Raw genomic sequence first — 17,805 nt, forward strand, 5'->3', positions numbered from 1 at the left:
AAGGTATTAACTGACTAGGTAGAGAAATTTTGTTCACAACATGATTTTAAGCTGACACCGTTTCCTTACAATACATTTCTAGCCTGAAAAGTGACTGTAAGAGTAGCTTAAATGGAATTTTTTATTTAGAGTATCTGATTTAGATACTATTTGCTGAATTTATAAGGACAATCTCCCCCGCCCCACCCCAATTGCCAGTCCTGAAAACTCACTGAATATGAAATGTCAAACCATGTTTATTCAGGTTTAATCACCACCGCCAATATAAAATATCCTTCAGGACATATTCTTCCCTTGGAAAAAAATGGTTACTGACCTCCTGTAATTGTTGTTCATGTCCATTCCATGTTAGGTGCACTGTGTGCACCGTTGCCAGACATTTTTCCCTCAGTAGTATTCATCAGGCCAGCTCTAGTACCTCCGGTGCTGCACACTTACGCGCCAGCATAAGGGGCGCTGCTGGCCCCACATCCTCTCAGTTCCTTCTTGCCAGCTAACTCCATATATGAAGAAGACTAAAACCATTCTGCAGATCCATGCAACTCTTTGTGGCAGCAGCAGAGAGGATGAAAGGCCTACTGGTTTCAGCCCAGAGAATCTCATCCTGGAGAACCTCTGGCCAGAAACACTACTGAAGAGGCCTGAGCTCTTGTGAAGTGAGTAGTCAAGATGGCCGGGGGTGGGACATTCACATTTCATAGCATGCCCAAATACAAGAGGTTATCCAGGATGAGATTCTCTGGGCTGAAACAGGTAGGCCTTTCATCCTCTCTGCTGCTGCCACAAAGAGTTGTGTGGATCTGCAGAATGGTTTAGTCTTCTTGATGTACAAGGTGAGGGCACACCTAACACCCAATGAGTGAAGCCGCCGCTCTTCTGAATTCTTGTGAGGCTTCGGGAAGAAGATAAACAGGATAATGGCCTGGTTGCTATGGAACAGCAAAACCATTGTTAGCTGGAAGGCTGGATGTGGGCACAGTGGGACCCTGTACTTAAAGAACATCATGTACGGTGGTGTGACGTAAGGGTCCTGATTTCAGAGATCCTTCTGGCTGAGGTAATCGCTACCAGGAAGGCGACTGTCCAGGAAAGCAGCAGCAGAGGGCACAACAGTAGGGGTTCAAAGGGAGGGCCTGTCAGTTTCAATAGGACTAGGTTTAAGTCCCATGGAGGAATCGGATTGTGAACCGGAGGGTAAAGTCTCTCCAACCCTTTAAAAAAGGGAATTGTCATCTTGAGAGAGAAAACTGACCTACTGCCCACTTAGCGAGGTAGGTAGCCCTAGTGGATGGCTTCCTCCTACCCAGCAAGACCTGTAGAACCTGTTCTGAACAGGCTTGCTCTTCTGGGTTCAGCCATGTAACTTCCATGTAGTCAGGTGAAGGAACCTCAGACTTGAGTGGAGTAAGTGACTGTGGTCTTGCAAAATTAGGTCTGGGCAGAGTGGTAGCGGTAGGGCTACTGATAAGTCTAGCACCATGCCGAACCAGTGTTGGCGTGGCCATGGCAGGGCTATAAGAATAATTCTCACTTGTCCTGCTTGATTTTCAGGACCATGTGAACTAGAAGAAATATGTAGAATAGGAGCTCTGTCCATGGAAGCAGGAAGGCATTGAAAAAGGAGCCCAGGCTGTGCCTGCACAGCGAGTAAAACTGATGGCATTTCCTGTTCTGCTTGGTCATGAACAGGTCTACCTGGGCACATCCCGACCTTTGGAAGATTAACCTGGTGACCTCTGGGTGACCTCATGGTGAGAGGAGAAGGATCTGCTGAGATGATCTGCCAGGGTGTTTCAGGCTCCCGGAAGATGTGAAGCCTCAAGATGCGTGGAGTGCCTCATGCAGAATTTCCAAAGATGGATGGCCTCCTGACACAGGGCAAAGGAGAACGCTCCTCCCTGCTTATTGATTTAGAACATGACCATGGTGTTGTCCATAACACTTGAACTACCTTGCCTAAGTTGGGAGGAAGGAAGACTTGGCAAGCCAAGTGGATTGCTCTGAGGCAATTGAGGTGGGCTCCCCAACCTAGGTCTGATGTGTCAGACACTGGAGACACTGATGGCTGGGAGGGAGGGAGGAGGGGGAATGACAAAGGGAATGCCTGCCATTACCAGCCAGGGGTCCTTTTGCTATTCAATGAAGGCAAGGACTGGGGCTCGAACAGTAAGCATCAAGTCCAAGTGATGCCTGTTCAGAGAGTACACTGAAGCTCTGCAGGGGCTTCAGGCGCAGCCTTGCATACAGGACCACATAAGGGTATGCAGTCATATGTCCCAGTAACCTGAAGCAAACCTGGGATGTTGTGATTGGGTGAGCCATGACCTTGAATATCAAGTCTGACATAGTCTGGAATCATGCCTCTGGAAGGAAGGCTCTGGACTGGGTTGAGTCAAGTACTGCCCCGATAAACTCTATTATCTGAATTGGAATGAGAGTTGACTTTTGGTAGTTTATCAGCAGGCCAGTGCTCTGAAGGTGGCTTGGACCAGGTTGATGCTATTCTTTATTTGAGCCTTTGAATGACCCATTATCAGCCAGTCGTTGAGGTACAGGTAGACTTTAACGCCTCACCTTCTGAGGAAGGCAGCTACCACCACACCAGGCATTTCATAAAAACCAGGGGGGCTGCTGATATGCCAAATGGGAGAACTGTGAATTGGTAATGAGTTTGTTTTACAGTAAACCTGAGGAATTTTCTGCGGCCACAGAAGATGAAAGTGTGAAAGTAAATGTCCTTCAAGTCAAGGGCCGAGTACCAGTCCCCTGGATCCAGGGAGGGGATAGTAGAAGCCAGAGAAACCACGCGGAACCTCAGTTTCTTGAAATAACCATTAAAGCGATGCATGTCTAGGATAGGGCGAAGGCCCCCATTGGCCTTTGGGATTAGGAAATGTTGGGAGTAAAACCCCTTTCCTCTCAAACTTTGAGGTACCTCTTCCACAGCCCCCACCTGCAGGAGGATCTGCACCTCCTGACCTAGGAGTTGCTTGTGAGAAGGGTCCCTGAAGAGGGACAGGGATGGGGGTGGAAGAGAAGGGGTGGATGAGAACTGAAGGGTATAACTGTCCACCATTGTATTTAGCACCCAGTAATACAATTTAATGTGGGACCATGCCAGGCTAATGTGGGAAAGTCAGTCCAAAAACAAAGGGGGGGGAGGGGTCAGGATCCAAGGTGGGAACTGGTATCACACCCTCAAAAGGCATGTTTGAATCTACTGGAGTACCTATGCAACCTCAGCAGTGAAGAAGATGAGGTGGATGGGAGCGACTAACAATGCTTGTAACCTCTGCCTTTCTCTTGTACAGATTCTATCTCAGTGGTGAAGCCGAAAAATGGGCTGGTTATTGAGGCCAGAAGTGCTTCCTTGCAATGGATGGAGCATAGCGGCCCAGGGACCTGAGGGTAGCGCTTGGAGTCTAGTTTTCAGAGCAAACAGACACGACAAGGAGTCTTCGAAAGGGAGGTCCGGGATCAACTGCTGGACTTCTTGAGGTCACCACAAGGACGGTAGCCAAGAGCATCACCTCATGGACACTGCAGCGGCCATCATCCTGGCTGCTGTGTCAGCTAAGTCCAGTGCCACCTGGAGAGAGGCTCTAGCAACATTCTTACCCTCCTTTAAGAGGGCAGAGAATTCCTGCCTTGAGTCCTGGGGCATGGAGTCTTTAAATTTGGACAAGGAATCCCACACGTTGTAATTGTATCTCCCCAGCAGGGCTTGCTGGTTTGAGATAAGTAGCTGAAGACCACCTGTGGAATAAACTTTCCTCCCAAGCAGATAGAGTTTCTTTGCGTCCTTCTGTTTGGGGGTAGCACTCTCATTGGCCGCCATTACAACTAGGGGCCCAGGAGGGGTATAAGAGTATAGGTACTCATACCTCTCGGCTGGCACATAATATTTCTTCTCTGACCCCTTCAAAGGCAGAGGGAGGGAGAGAAAATGGGGTCTGCCAGAGGGCTTTCACCATACCCATTACCGTCTCGTTAATGGGTAGGGCCACCTTAGACGGTGCTGTTGCATCCAGATGTCAATGAGGCTGTGGAACGATTCTTTGAGCTCCTCAATCTCTAGCCCCAGGTTAGCACCTATCTGCTTCAAAAGTGCCTGATGGGCTTTGAAATCATCTTGCGGCAGCGAGCTAGTTGGTCCCCAGATGGCCTTGTCTGGAGAAGAGGCCTGTACCAGAGGAGGGGCTTCTTCCTCTTCTTCAGCCTAAATTACCTTCATGGGGTCCAAGTCTGGTGTATTGGTATCGGGTCCGGTACCCAGTGGAGCAGGGGCCCTCCTCTCAGAACCAATCAAATATGATTGGTGAGAAGAAATCCCCATGTGTTCCAGAACGGTCATTGCATAGGCCACTGTCCACCTGGCCAGGTACCTGCAGGGGGACCCACACCGAGGTCCTGAAGCACATAGGATAGGTACTGGTGGTGGCTCTTGGGTTGGGTGCAGGGTTCCAACTCTGGTTCAGACCATGAGTCCTCCTGAGATGAGCATGGGGGAACGGTACCCCTCCTCTCACTTCTGTCATTCAGTGCCGAGGGTCTGGGGACCAGTGGTGGACCAGGGATGACCTCGTAGAGGAAAGGAGGGTCGGCTTGCCTCTAGAAGGTACTGAAGGTTCCAGTGCCGGGAAGGAGTACCATGCTCTCTCCTGCTTGTGTTTATTGGAGCTGGCAGTTGTCCCACTGGAGACAGTGGTACCAGGAACGATAAGTCCCTGGCCACTGCAAAGGCCTCTGGAGTTTAAGGCACCACAATTCCACAGGCGCCTTGATGATTTCCCGATGTTGGAGGGAGATTTGGCATCAGACTCAATGGTGCTGCCACGGGACTGGAGGTAGAGAGAGGAGTGGCCTAAGTTGGGTTGCACTCCACTGCCTTGGCCCTGCTTGCCTTTTTATCTATGCGCTGCTTTTTATGCTTCTTTCTCAGCATCGGAGATGGAGCATGGTGCCGGGATGCACGTGGTTCACATCGAGGGTGAAGTGCTTGGTGCTGAATCTGAGTTACTTGGCTCCGAAGGAGGATAGCCTTTACTTTACTCTCTCAGTCCTTCTTTGTACAAGGCTTAAAGTCCCAATAAATTAGACAGAGCGCTCTCATGTGACTTTCCCCCAGACACTTCAAACAACTGGAGTGCAGGTCGCTCATGGGCATAGGCTTGCTGCAGGAGGCAGAAAGTTTGAAGCCTGGAGACCAGGGCATGCCTGGCCCCAGGGTGAAGGAAGCCCCTCAACTAGAGGGAGGGGTTCTAACTAGCTACACTAGTACTATTTAAAATATTTACAGTACACCTATACTAATACTAATTAACTACGATACAGAGAAGAAAAACCACTGAAAATGTCTTGCCGAAGAAAGAGGAGTTGTTCCAGAAACCATTATGGGCAGTTAGAAGGAACTGAGAGAGTGCGGGGCCAGAGGGGTCCGTTATACCAGCACATAAGTGCACAGCACCAGAGGGTGCTAGAGTCAGCCCAACAGATACCACTGAGGGAAAAATCTCTGGCAGTGGTGCACATGACGCATGCACACCTAACATGAAATGGACACGAGCAAGCACTCTAAGAAGCAGCGCAACCCATCAGAGACTATAGCTCATTTTCCCATAGTTTCATTGGCTCTTAAGTTTTAATAGTAGTTAAAGAAACTTTTGCTACTAAATTAAACAAATAGACTCAGTGTGCGTAGGGAGTACAAAGATCTATTGATTATGATGGGGTCCATTTCCACGTTTTTCAGAGTGCAACTAAACTTAAATATATGTATAGAGAGACTACAATGTAAGAATGAAACAGCTCCTGAATGATGAATGATTCTGAATGAAATATGAAACTTAAGTCTAACCTGCTTTAGTTCCTGTTCAGCTTGAGGTAGTTTTGTATCTAGCTCTTTGATACCAGCTATCCTTTCCTTAAGGGTTCCTGAAGCTGTCTTTAGAGCCTCTTTTGCTTTATTTAACTGAGATACTGCTGTATTATGGTGACTGAGGTAGATATCAAGTTCCGATTGGGCTACATCCATCTTAGAACGTGCTTCATTCACTGTTTTGCTGAACTCCATAAGTTCTTTTTCTTTGCCCTGTAGAAATGGACAGCACATTACATTAGAAATAGTTAAAATAAAGAAACCGAAAACTGGTGGGATGACTGAGCTGTGTAAGGTAATATATTCTATACATAGCTGAGTGAGAGAAGCAGCAGAGGAGAGGTGGCATGCTCTTAATCTCTTGAACAGTAAGTTATGGTGAATTTGGCATAAATGGGCTCAGTTAAATAAAAACAGGTCCCCTACTATCATAGTAGAAATCTGAATTGTGAATTTTGATGACAATCAGGAAGAACAAATAAACCACAACCACTGCTAGATATCCATTCCCACCCCATCCTGGATTTAGTGTCCAGTAATATAACGAAGTGAAGTAAGGCATTACGTTCTAATTAAATCAGACTATTTGAGTAATTTGGAAGCCACTGTTGTTTTTCCAGCCCAGCTTTATTCCAGTTACTCAACTGGCAAAAAAACACCTTAAAGATTTAGATGCTCTTCATGAATTAAACAGACAAACTGAATGGAGGTTTTCGACTACAAGAAAGAGTACAAAGATTATATAGCATAAAGCCAACTTTACACCCGGACAAGTTTTAAACAAAAATTACAGAACATAGCTAATTATTGTAGTATTAATTAGGTGTTGAAATTTTTTTGACCAGCTCTCTTCAAATACTTTGACAGAAGAGTTTTCTGCTGGAAAAACAGTTTAGTTGAAATCCATACATATCATAGGAACATGTCTATCTCAACTAAATTTAACAGCAGAAAATTAAAATTATTTATTTTGGTATGGTAAAAAGTTTCATTTTGACTACAGTAATTTTCAACATTATTGAAACAAAGCGAGTCAATGGTTTCAAACTGACATTTTTTAGAATTTCCTTTTTGTTCCGATTCAGAACAAAAACAAATCTTGAAACGTGAGAATTTCCCACAGAATGGAAATTCCATTTCCAACCTGCTCTATATTTGAAGCTAGTGCTTGAGAGAGCAATATTCCTATACAAAATAGCTTCCTTGAAAGACCTTTGAACCATCTAACTCATGTTAATGTAAATAGTCTAAACTTATGGACATCAGAATGTTTCAAACCTCTTTCTCTTTCTGAAGTCCTTGTGTTTCCTGTTTAAGGCTATCCATAACTTGTTTTAATATTTCTTCTTCTCGCTCTTTTTCCTTTTCAAGAACTTCTTTCTTAGATGATGCTTCACTGATAGTTGTCTCACTGTTGCCAGGTACACTTTTAAATTGTTGAACCTGTTAAGGAAGAAATTTTTAACTTTTTCCATTAACTGGTACAAAAAGTAAAGTTTCTTTTTTTATCTTTAAGCTTTGCCTTCTTATGCTATGGACAATGAGGAAAACCTGAGGAAATGTAAATGTCGATGAGCCCTGACATCACGCAGAGACTATCATCTACCTTCAGGACTGCAAATATTGCCCTGCTTCAGTGATGAAGTACATACATAAAGTATCTCTAAAGGGCAGTTTTATTCACTAACATTGCTTTATGTAAGTGAGCAAGAACAAAGTTTTTTTAGTTTCACCCTCCCAATTGCTATTTTGCAAGACACCAGCACTCTAGAATTTGGGCTGCTGTTCCTTGTCGTCTCTTTGGATCTTTGGCTGATTGTCAGGCTTTTAATAGTATCTCCTCCCAGCAGTCTCACTCAGTTCCTGTCAGAGACTTCTCAAGCACTAATCAAAACAAAATTCTGAACACACACATACATTACTTCGATGGAGTTTCAGATTGGTTCCCTTCTTCAAAGAAAGGTAGCGTACATGATAGGACCGTAAGAATGACTGAAAAGGAGGCAGATTGGTGTCTCCTGTTGTACTTGGGCTGCGTCTTAGGAGGATAATTTGGCTGTCTCCCATAAGACTTTTTTCTGGAGTTGATAACGGTATTGTTTGTGATACAGGTTCCAGGTGTATATTCCTAAACGAGTACAATGTAGCCTTAGAGCAGTGGTCCCCAAACTTTTTACGTCATGCACCCCCTTAACCCTGCCCCTCAGAGCTATGGTTATGGCTGTGGATGCTGCTGGGAGTGGGGCTGGAACCAGGGCTGGGATCAGGGCCTGGAGTGGAACCGTGGCCAGGCCCAGAGCAGAGCTGGGGGCAGAGTGGGGCTGGGTGGCACTTCTTCCTAACCCCCCGTGGGTACTGGCCCAGGGGCATGCCCCAGTTTGGGGACCACTGCCTTAGAATCTTTTAAGGAACATAGAATGGTGTGCTCACTGAGTAAATCCATCCCTTCAAAGGACTTTTATTGTGATTTGCACTTCTCATGGAATGCCCAATGTCTTAATCCATCAAGCCCTTTTCTTTGTCACTACTGTGGCCATGGATCCAGTCATCGTGTCTGAAGAGTCCATTGTCGCTTGTAAGGCTGTTTTGGTCACTAAGTTGCCCCCCTGCTTATCTTTCAGCTCTTTTCTGTTCTAAGGTGGGAACTTTGCCAGAAAGGGTTTCACTTTCTCCTTGTTCAAAAAATTATAATTTAGCTAGAAGAGCCTACAGTTATTTGCCCCTTGAGGTGAAGGGGGGTGGAGGAATAGGATTTGCTCTTGAACGGGTCAAATTCCTTTGAATCTGTGTCCTTTGGGGTGCTTTTGTTCAACTTAGATTTCTCCTGAACTGCTGAAACAATCAAGGAGCCTGGGTTGGAATGGGCACAGTAGTACCAAAACCTTTTTGGAGGGACTTGGTATTGCTTCTCCACACTTCTTGTGTTAGGTGGTATTGTGGCAGGTATTTATCATAGGGTCTTAGCAAGGTCAAGCAGTCTATTTATTGGAAAGGTGATTTGTCTGGGCCTGAAGTCGCCAATAAGTTGAGTAACATAAGAGATTTGTCTTATGACAGATGTGTCTATTTCTAGCATGTCTGCAGTTCTCATAACTAGTTATTGAAATGACTGGAATTCATCTGGTGCTGGTATCTTGGTCACCACTTCATCTGGTGATGAGGAAGAAATGTCTTTCGATGATGAAGCAGAATGTTGTTGCTGCTTCTCCTGATGCTGTTTCTTCCTTTTAAGTGTTGGTGGATGGTCTGGCCTGGCATGCCATTGGGAAATGTAATTTTTATCTCCTCCCGGAATGAGACAGAGATCTGCTCCTGGAAGTGTGTGAAGGTTGATCTCAGTAAGTCATACAACTGGTATGCTGTATGAATATGGCTGGCTTGTTTGATGATGGCCAATCCAATACGATTTCTAATGTAGTTGGAGCTCAGAACTATAATGACCACCCCCAGTCTTTCTGCATTCTTGGCCACAGATCTCAGGGAAGAAGGTTCTCTGCTCAAAGGAGAAGAGAAATGTGCCCTAAAGATAGAGAGGGGGAGTACATTTTCTCAAGGGGCAGAGACCATCTGGTGCTCTTGGTCACAGGGTCCACACTAGTGCAGATAACTGTGTTGGTACAGAGATCATTCCGGATTTCTCTAATGACATATCCTGTAGTATCAGCGACTCTGCTAAAGGTATCAACCCAGAGGGCTATGTTATCGATACAAATGGGGGGGAGTGTGTGGGGGAAGGAGGCGGCCGGAAAGTTTACTTGGTGCTGTGAAGATAGGAGGCTCTTTGTCCCTAGTATTCAATTCCATTTGGGGCTTAGTAGCATTCTCCCTGGAGTCCTTGTGTGGTCTTTTCTTGTGGGAAGGCACTGAGTTCCATCTGGTGCCTCTACCCTTATGTTCAGTTCTGGGCATTACATGTCTGCTGGACATAACATCTGTGAGTGCCCTCTCTGGTATTTTGTGGGCTCTCGTATCCATCTACCTCTTATTTGAGGAGACAGTCAGTGATTGCTCCAACAAGTAATGCTTTTGTTGAGCATTCTGTGACTTGCCAGTCCTCAGAGAGCAACTGGCATTCTAAGCATCTCTCATGCCCATCCTTTAACAGAATTAGACTAACACTGGAAGACAGGGCTTGAAGCTTAGGAGCAGGTTTAGAGCCCATTATGTTGAAATACCCTATACAGGGGGATCCAACCATCAGAAGCCAGCTCAGATGGGCTGAACTCATTCACTCTGGTCTTCTCTAAGTGAAATAAAATTCTGAGGGGTTTTTAAGGGTTTAGCCAGAGCTAAACACTAGAGGGTCAGATATTTACTATGTTCTCTCATGCTACTATGGCGGCAAGAGGGAAATGAGGGAGGGCAGCAGCCATACAACTCTTTATACCCTTCTATGGGAATATAAGGAGGCACAGGGCACTTGTGCACTACACTAGGATCCACACTGACATACATTTGAGGAACACCTAGCAGTTCCCTAGATAACCTTGTGAAAGAACAGCAGTCCAGATGCTAGACTGGTGGTTTGCACCACAGCACAGTAGCCCATATCCTTAGAAATATATAATTTTGGCCAACACACCACCTTTTCTTCCTTTTCACAGCTATCACTGCCCTAATTTGGGTAATCTTGTATATTAGCTATGGAGGGGACAATACCAGCTGCAGAATAGCTGCCTGAAGAGGCTGTTACTTCTTCAAGAACAGCAGCATGATTTTTTAAAATTACTCTTATTAACATGATACGGAATAAGCAGCCTAGTTAAGTCCATCCTCACAGTTATACCACATTTGGAATTTCATGTGAAACCAGGAGTTCTGCTCTTAACAGCTATAAACTAACAAACTTCTAATAAATGGCGGCAGTGTTACGTCTTTCTGTACCCTCTTTGCTATGTGTGGCTCTATTGGCAGCTTCTCCCAATAACTGAGATCAGGAGTCTGTTTCTCCTGAATAAGCCAATATCACATCACAGATACCTACTTACAAGGAAGTAAAACTTCCTACACTTACTTACTGGAGATAATATTCACAGCTGTAGGAGAAACAGAAAATGTGTAGTGCCAGAAGTGAGCCACCTTGAGTCCAGGACAGGCAAACATGACATTTTATAACATGGATAGATATTTGAGCTGGGAGGGGACAGAGACCGTTAAATCATTACACTTGCTATAATAGAAGGGATGTTTAGTAACTTGATTGTTGCCAAAGAAAACTGCACTGTTAAACAGTTTGGCAATCAACCTGGTAGTTGGATCCATTTGGAGACGTAGGCATGAAGGCTCAAGAAAATGATCTAATTCCTTAAAAGCTGACTTTCAAACTAAAAATAAAACAATTGATATCATGAGCTTCATTCTCCACTCACTTTAAATGCTAGACAAAAAAATCTCAATTTCTAGTGTAAAACAAATTTAAAAAATTTTCTGGCCTTCTTTGCATCATAAAGCAGCAAAAAATTTCTTTTGCAGGTTACCTTAAAAAAACATTAGAATGCCCCAATCCAGAATAGATCAAAATATTTGATTGTTTAAGATAGTAAGAGTTGCAAGTTTCATAGATATACCTTTTCTTTATCCTTTTCAAGCTGCTTCAGAAGTTTTTTAGCTTTGCTTTTGGCATGTTTTAGTTTTTCCCTCACTGTAACATCGTGCAAATCCAGCTGAGTAAATTTCTCTTTGTTTTCCTCTATGAACTTTGTAATTTTATTGAGTTTTCTAAAAAGAGAAAAAGGTCAGTCACTTTTGTATTAAAATCATTTTTCACCAAAAATTGGTTTAGCTAGTGAACTTCTATGAGGCCTTGAATTGAAAGTGGTACTGTTTGTTTTTTATAAAAACATCCAGCTTTTTATTACACTCACTATTTCCCTGTAGCACCAGTGCTGCAAAACAGAAGCACTGACTGTTTGTCAAGCAGCAAAAGCCATGCACTGCTGTGGAAAGCAACATTTTCTCCAATACATGTATGACTAGCAATGCTTGCTGATGATTTCTCATGACCTCATGAGATAGGAGGGAGCCTCACTGTCTGGGTTCCTTCCCCACTGTGAACTCTGGGGTACAGATGTGGGGACCCACATGCAAGACCCCCTAAGCTTATTTTTATCAGCTTAGGTTAAAAACTTTCCCAAGGCACAGATTCCACCTTGTCCTTGAACAGTATGCTGCCACCACCAAGTGATTTAGACAAAGAATCAGGGAAAGGACCACTTGGAGTTCCTGTTCCCCCAAAATATCCCCCCAAGCCTATACACTCCCTTTCCTGGGGAGGCTTGACAATAAAATCCTAACCAATTGGTTACAAAGTGAACACAGACCCAAATCCCTGGATCTTTGGACACTGGAAAAAAAAATAAATTAAAAATTAATCAGTTCTTAAAAGAAGAATTTTATTAAAAAAAAAAAAGAAAAAAAAAAGAAAAGGTATTAATCCCCTCTGTAAAATCAGGTTGGAAGATAACTTTACAGGGTACCAAAAGGTGCACAAAACACAGAGGAACCCCCTTTAGCCTTAGTTTCAAAGTTACAACAAAACAGGGATAAACCTGCCTCCAGCAAAGGGAAAATTCACAAGTTGAGAAAACAAAGATAAACTAATACGCCTTGCCTGGCTGTACTTACAATTTCTGTAATATGAGAGACTGGTTCAGAATGGTTTGGAGAACATGGATTGATGTCCAGTCCCTTAGTCACAAGAGCGAACGAACACAGGAACAAAGAACCCAGAACAAAGCCTCTCTCCCCCCCGCCCCACCCCAGATTTGAAAGTATCTTTTGTCCCCATTGGCTCCTTTGGTCAGGTGCCAACCAGGTTATTTGAGCTTCTTCACCCCTTACAGGAAAGGAGGAATTCTAGGCTACCCTTAGCTGTATGGTTATGACACTCACGCTGTAATCAGAATATAGACTAAGTACTGGTAGCCTCATCCATCCATTATGTAGCCAAATCAAGTCTTCCATTGTTCTACAACTGGATATAGAAATATTATAATTAAACTAAAGAAAAGATGTTAAACTGCTGCTACGTACATGTAACAATTCCCAGTCTGAACATAAGCAGCAAATGCAAAAATAAGTAGGCTAGCTACACTAGGCAAACGGACTGCAGTCCCTAAAAAAAACCAAACAAACAAACAAACAAAAAACACCACACACCTCAGCTGCAAAGACCATTCTCAGATGACAGGAAGGGGATTTGATTGCTAACTATGCATATCATCACCTAGTGATTAAAACATGTATTTTAGAAAGACATCCAGTCTTGATTTAAAAGCCTCCCAAAGTGATCTGAGAATTTACCATATCCCTTGGTAAATGTATTCCACTGGTTCATACCCTTACAGTTAAAATTGTTGTTTCTTCTTCGCAGCATGAGTTTCTAACTTCAGTTTCCAGTCACTGGATCTTATTATGGCTTTTTTGTTAGACAAAAGAGCTCACCACTTACAGGATACCTGGATGAGGACATTACTGTCTGAAAAACCTCTGCATTTAGACCCCACTCTCCTGAATTGAGCCCCTTCTGCAAACCAACCAGCTTTTATGTTTGAGAGTCCCTTTAATGGAGTCGCTTGAGAAGCTACCAGATCAATGACTATCTGGCTAGCCTGACTGCTTCCTAATTGAGTGAATTAGGTCCCCATCCTTCCTCATTTGTTGAGGTGGTTTTATTGAGGTAGCAACAAAGGTGAAATTATTTATTATCCAACCTCTCCAGAAGGCAGCAGTCTCTAGGTGGTCTTGAATATTTAAAAGAATGTGCACAAATACATGACATTTGTCGCAATTTAGAAATGTGATAAAAACTTATTACTAACCTGTTCCATAACTACTGTTCTTTGAGATGTATTACACATATCCATTCCACTTTGGTTGACTAAGCAGCCTGAGCTGGTTGTCAAAAACTTTCTCCTCTCATTGGTACCTGTTATTGCCACACACCCTTGTAATTAGACAAAGGTCAGAGCCATCCCTGACACCCCTTCTTGCTGGAAACTCTGATGCAAAGGGGTAGGAAGGTAGGTCATGGAGTGGACACGTGCAACACTCCTCAAAGCACAACAGGTATGGAACAGGTTGGTAAGAAACGGTTATTCACCATGGGCAGTAACTGTGGTTCTTCGAGATGTCCCCAGATGGGTGCTCCAATACAGTTGAACTTGCGCCCGCTGCACCTTTGATCAGAGAAGTCTCATAGCAGTGTCTAAACAGCCCACACGTGAGCGTTACTCAGTTTTGTACTCCATCCTGTTATATAGCGCTATGTAGGTGAATGGCCTTCAGTTCCCTCTCTACCACAAAAGCTCCACAGCAGACAACTTCAAAGCAATGGGAAAGGAGGGCGGGTAGTGGAGTATCCATAGAGACACACATCTCAAAGAACCACAGTTTCTGAACAGGATGAGTAACCATTTCTTTTTAGTCGTGTCCCCATGGGTGCTCCACTGTAAGTGACTACCAAGCAGTTCTCTTTAAGTAGGAGGGAGCTTCAGAGTCAAGTCTAGTATTGAAGAAAGTAAAGCTGAGCCAAATGCAGTATCAGAGGGTGAACTGTGAGTTATTGCAGGGGTTCTCAACCTTTTTCTTTTTGAGGCCCCCACAACGTGCTACAAAAACTCCATGGCCCAGCAGTGCCACAACTGTTTTTCTGAATATATAAGCCAGGGCAAGAGTTACAGGGTACCAAGCAGTGGAATTGCCTGGGCCCTGTGAAGCTAAGATGCCCAGGATTTGGCTTCAGCCCCAGGTGGCAGGGCTCAGGGCCCCAGGCTTTAGTCCTGCACAATGGAGCTTTGGCTTTCTGCCCTGGGCCCCAGCAAGTCTAACACTGACCCTGCTTGGGTGGACCCCCTGAAACCTGCTCACGGTCCTCCAGGGTGCCCCGGATCCCTGGTTGGGAACCACTGAGTTATTGCATAGCACTCAGCAAAGGTATGTACAGAGGTCCAAGTCACAGCTCTACATATTTCAGTGATGGGAACATATTTGAGAGAGGCTACAGAGGAGGAAATAAATCTCATACAGTGAGTCTGTAAGTCCAATGGTGCTTGGAGATTACAAGGTCAGTAGCAACAGCTAATGCAGTTGGATATCCAACTGGAAAGTCTGTTTAGAGACTGTAGACCCTTATGATCGGTCTGCAATTGAGAAAAATAGTTTAGGGGTCTTTCTGAAAGTTTTTGTTGGCAAACCCTTAGAGTTTGAGGATGACTGTCTTCCATAAAAAGATAGCCAATTATTGCTGGTGGATCTGCAGGTGGCTAATGAGACCAATCCAGGATCCACAGATCTTGTCACAGTTGGAGCAGACATTTCCCAGTGGAAGGGGTGGATCTGGATCGTTGAGTCAAGCTGCGGTGTATTCTTTCCTCCTTTCCCATTTCCTATGGTCTCTGTTGGACCTTGAAATACTGGGATCCTTACCACAAGGTTATTTTCCATTTTGGTCGGTCAAGGGCTTGAATTTCCCATGAGTTTATGTCAATACTGCACTTCTTCATGTTGGTTTTGAGGGTATCTTTGAAGTGCTTTTTTGGCCTGCTCCTCCTCAGTTGTAAGAACGTGACCTGTTTCAGGAGTCAGTTGTCTGGCATTTGAAAAATATGACTAGCCCAACAGACCTGTTGGTGGATGATCATAGCTTCAATGCTAGAGGTTTTGGCTTGGGACAGAACGCTGATGTTGGTGTGTTGGTCATCCCCCTTGATTCAGAAGATCTTGTGGAGCCACTGTTTATGATATTATTCAAGAACCTTGAGGTCTATACTGTACGTGACCCAGGTTTTGGCAGCATACAAAAGAGTAGGGGTAACAATGGCCTGAAATCTGAGAAGCTTGGTTTGATTCTTGATGCCATGATCTTCAAACATGTTCCTGCAAGTATCTGAAAACTGCACTTGCACATTGGAGGCGGTGTTGAATTTCCTTGTCAATGTCAGTTTTCTGCAACAGATGACTTCCAAGGTAAAAGGAAGTTTTAGATGTTCTCCAGGGTCTTTTTATTGATCTGAATTATGGGAGCATGATCCTGGTGATTGGGAGCCCGCTGGTGGAGTACTTTAGTTTTCTAGATGTTGCACGTCAGGCCGAGTTGGTTCTAGGCCTCAGAAAAAGTGACTATTTTTAAAGATCTTCGTCTGAGTGGGCGCACAAGGCACAGTTGTCTTGTGTGGTCTATAATTAAAGTACCATCTGCCACATGCCTCAACAGCTGAAGACCGTTCTTGACTGGGGTTTGAAGAATGATATGAATTGTATAGATTATGTTGGTTCAGGCCACTAATCTGTGCATTGGGAGGTAGGCTCTTGCTGCTATTGAATCAAGATGAGAACGTATGAATTCTAACTTTTGCAGAGGAGTTAAAGTGGACTTTTGAATGTTCTATTACAGGCCCAATTTGAGAAAGAGGCCTACGACTTTGCAAATTGCCCATGATGTTACATCCAGGGAGCAACTTTTCAGAAGCCAATCATCTAGGTTTGGGAACACCAGAATTTCTTTTCAGCAGAGGTGTGCTGCTAGTACTGACATGACCTTTGAAAACTCTTGGGGCAGACGACAGGCCAAAAGAGCACCCTGTACTGAAAATGGTCTCACCCGATAGGAAGAAAATGTAGGAATTTTCTGTGTGGTGGGTTGATTGTGATATAGAAATGCATCCTGAATGTTGAGGGCTAAGAACCAATCCCCTTGGTTTAGTGATGGAATTATTGCTGCAAGTGTGTCTTCACAAAGGTATTGAGTAGCCTTAAAACTAGGATGGGTCTCCAGCTGCAATTCTGTTTTAGAACCTGGAAATACCTAAAATAAAACCCCTTCCCTCTGTGCTGCTTGGGAACTGGTACTATAGAAACCAAGAGTAGAAGAAAGTCTATTTCCGGTCATAACAGATTCTTGTGAGACGGGTGTCTGAAGAGGAACGGGGAAGGAAAGAGGCAGGCAGAAGAGAATAGAAGTGAATTGAGTACCCAGTGGAAATGATCTCCAAAACCCACCTGTCTATAGTAATCCTCATACGCCTACCAGAAGTGGTAAAGGCAGTTGCTGAAGGGAGGAGGGCAGGTGAAATATTGTAGTTGGTATGCAAGGGGATCTCAGCTCAGGACCTCGACCACCCTGTCCAAATAGGTGCTTCAAGGTAGAGGGTTGGGAAGTTGAAGGTTGGGAAGTGGGTGGTTTTCTCCTCTGGAACCTCTGTCTCTTGCATTGAGGTTCATACGATCTCTGGGAACCCAAGAATTTGGGGGAGGAGGGAGCAGCAGGATCTCTGCACTGTCTAGACCCACTAAATTTTCTCTTTCAGGTAGATGTACAGATCTCCAGAGAACAAAGTGGCCCTAGAGTCCTTCAATGTGTGCAGTGATTCATCTGTGCCGTCAGTGAATAGTTTAAGTGCCATCAAAAGAAAAAGTCTTGAATTGTATTCTGGGCCTCCACTGGAAATACTCAGAGGTGAAACCAGAAGGCCATCCTCATAAGCACCACCCTAGAAATCAAATGAGCAGCAGTAGCAAGAGAGGCCTGCAGAGACATTCTGGCAAGCACCTTGTCTTCTGCAATAATTGACTGGAATTGCTCTCTGTTTTGCTGGTTGATGCTCAATAAAGGAGTTCATCTTAGTATAAATTTGTATGGTTGCATGTCACCATTAATACCTGATATTTGGCAATTCAAAATTGCAAAGTGGCTGACTAATATGATTTTCTACTGAACAGGTTGAAGCGTTCATGATCTTTATCATAGGGCATGGTGCTGCCATGTTCGTTAACTGCCTCAACCACTAAGGAGTTAGAAGAGGTATGAGAAAATACAAATTCTAAGTTCTTAGAGGGGACATAATATTTTTTGTCTGCTCTCTAGCATGTGGACAGAATTGAGGCTAGGGTGTGCCAAATGACCTTTGAATGGTCCAGGAAGGCCTCGA

General features: G+C 44.2%; 1 protein-coding gene across 2 annotated transcripts in view; it reads right to left on the reverse strand.

The window, feature by feature from the left end:
* SMC4 (structural maintenance of chromosomes 4) overlaps positions 1 to 17,805 on the reverse strand; it is a 95,275-nt gene that overhangs the window by 35,642 nt on the left and 41,828 nt on the right. For both annotated transcript variants that reach the window (XM_073359522.2, XM_073359523.2), the window contains exons 9-11: positions 11,446 to 11,596; positions 7,157 to 7,321; positions 5,858 to 6,091 (exon numbers count right to left, since the gene is read on the reverse strand). In XM_073359522.2, coding sequence (XP_073215623.2) covers positions 5,858 to 6,091; positions 7,157 to 7,321; positions 11,446 to 11,596 — 550 coding nt within the window. The remainder of the gene's footprint in view (positions 1 to 5,857; positions 6,092 to 7,156; positions 7,322 to 11,445; positions 11,597 to 17,805) is intronic.

This window comes from Lepidochelys kempii, chromosome 9 (genome assembly GCF_965140285.1).
Source record: "Lepidochelys kempii isolate rLepKem1 chromosome 9, rLepKem1.hap1, whole genome shotgun sequence".
Taxonomy (NCBI): Eukaryota; Metazoa; Chordata; order Testudines; family Cheloniidae; genus Lepidochelys; species Lepidochelys kempii.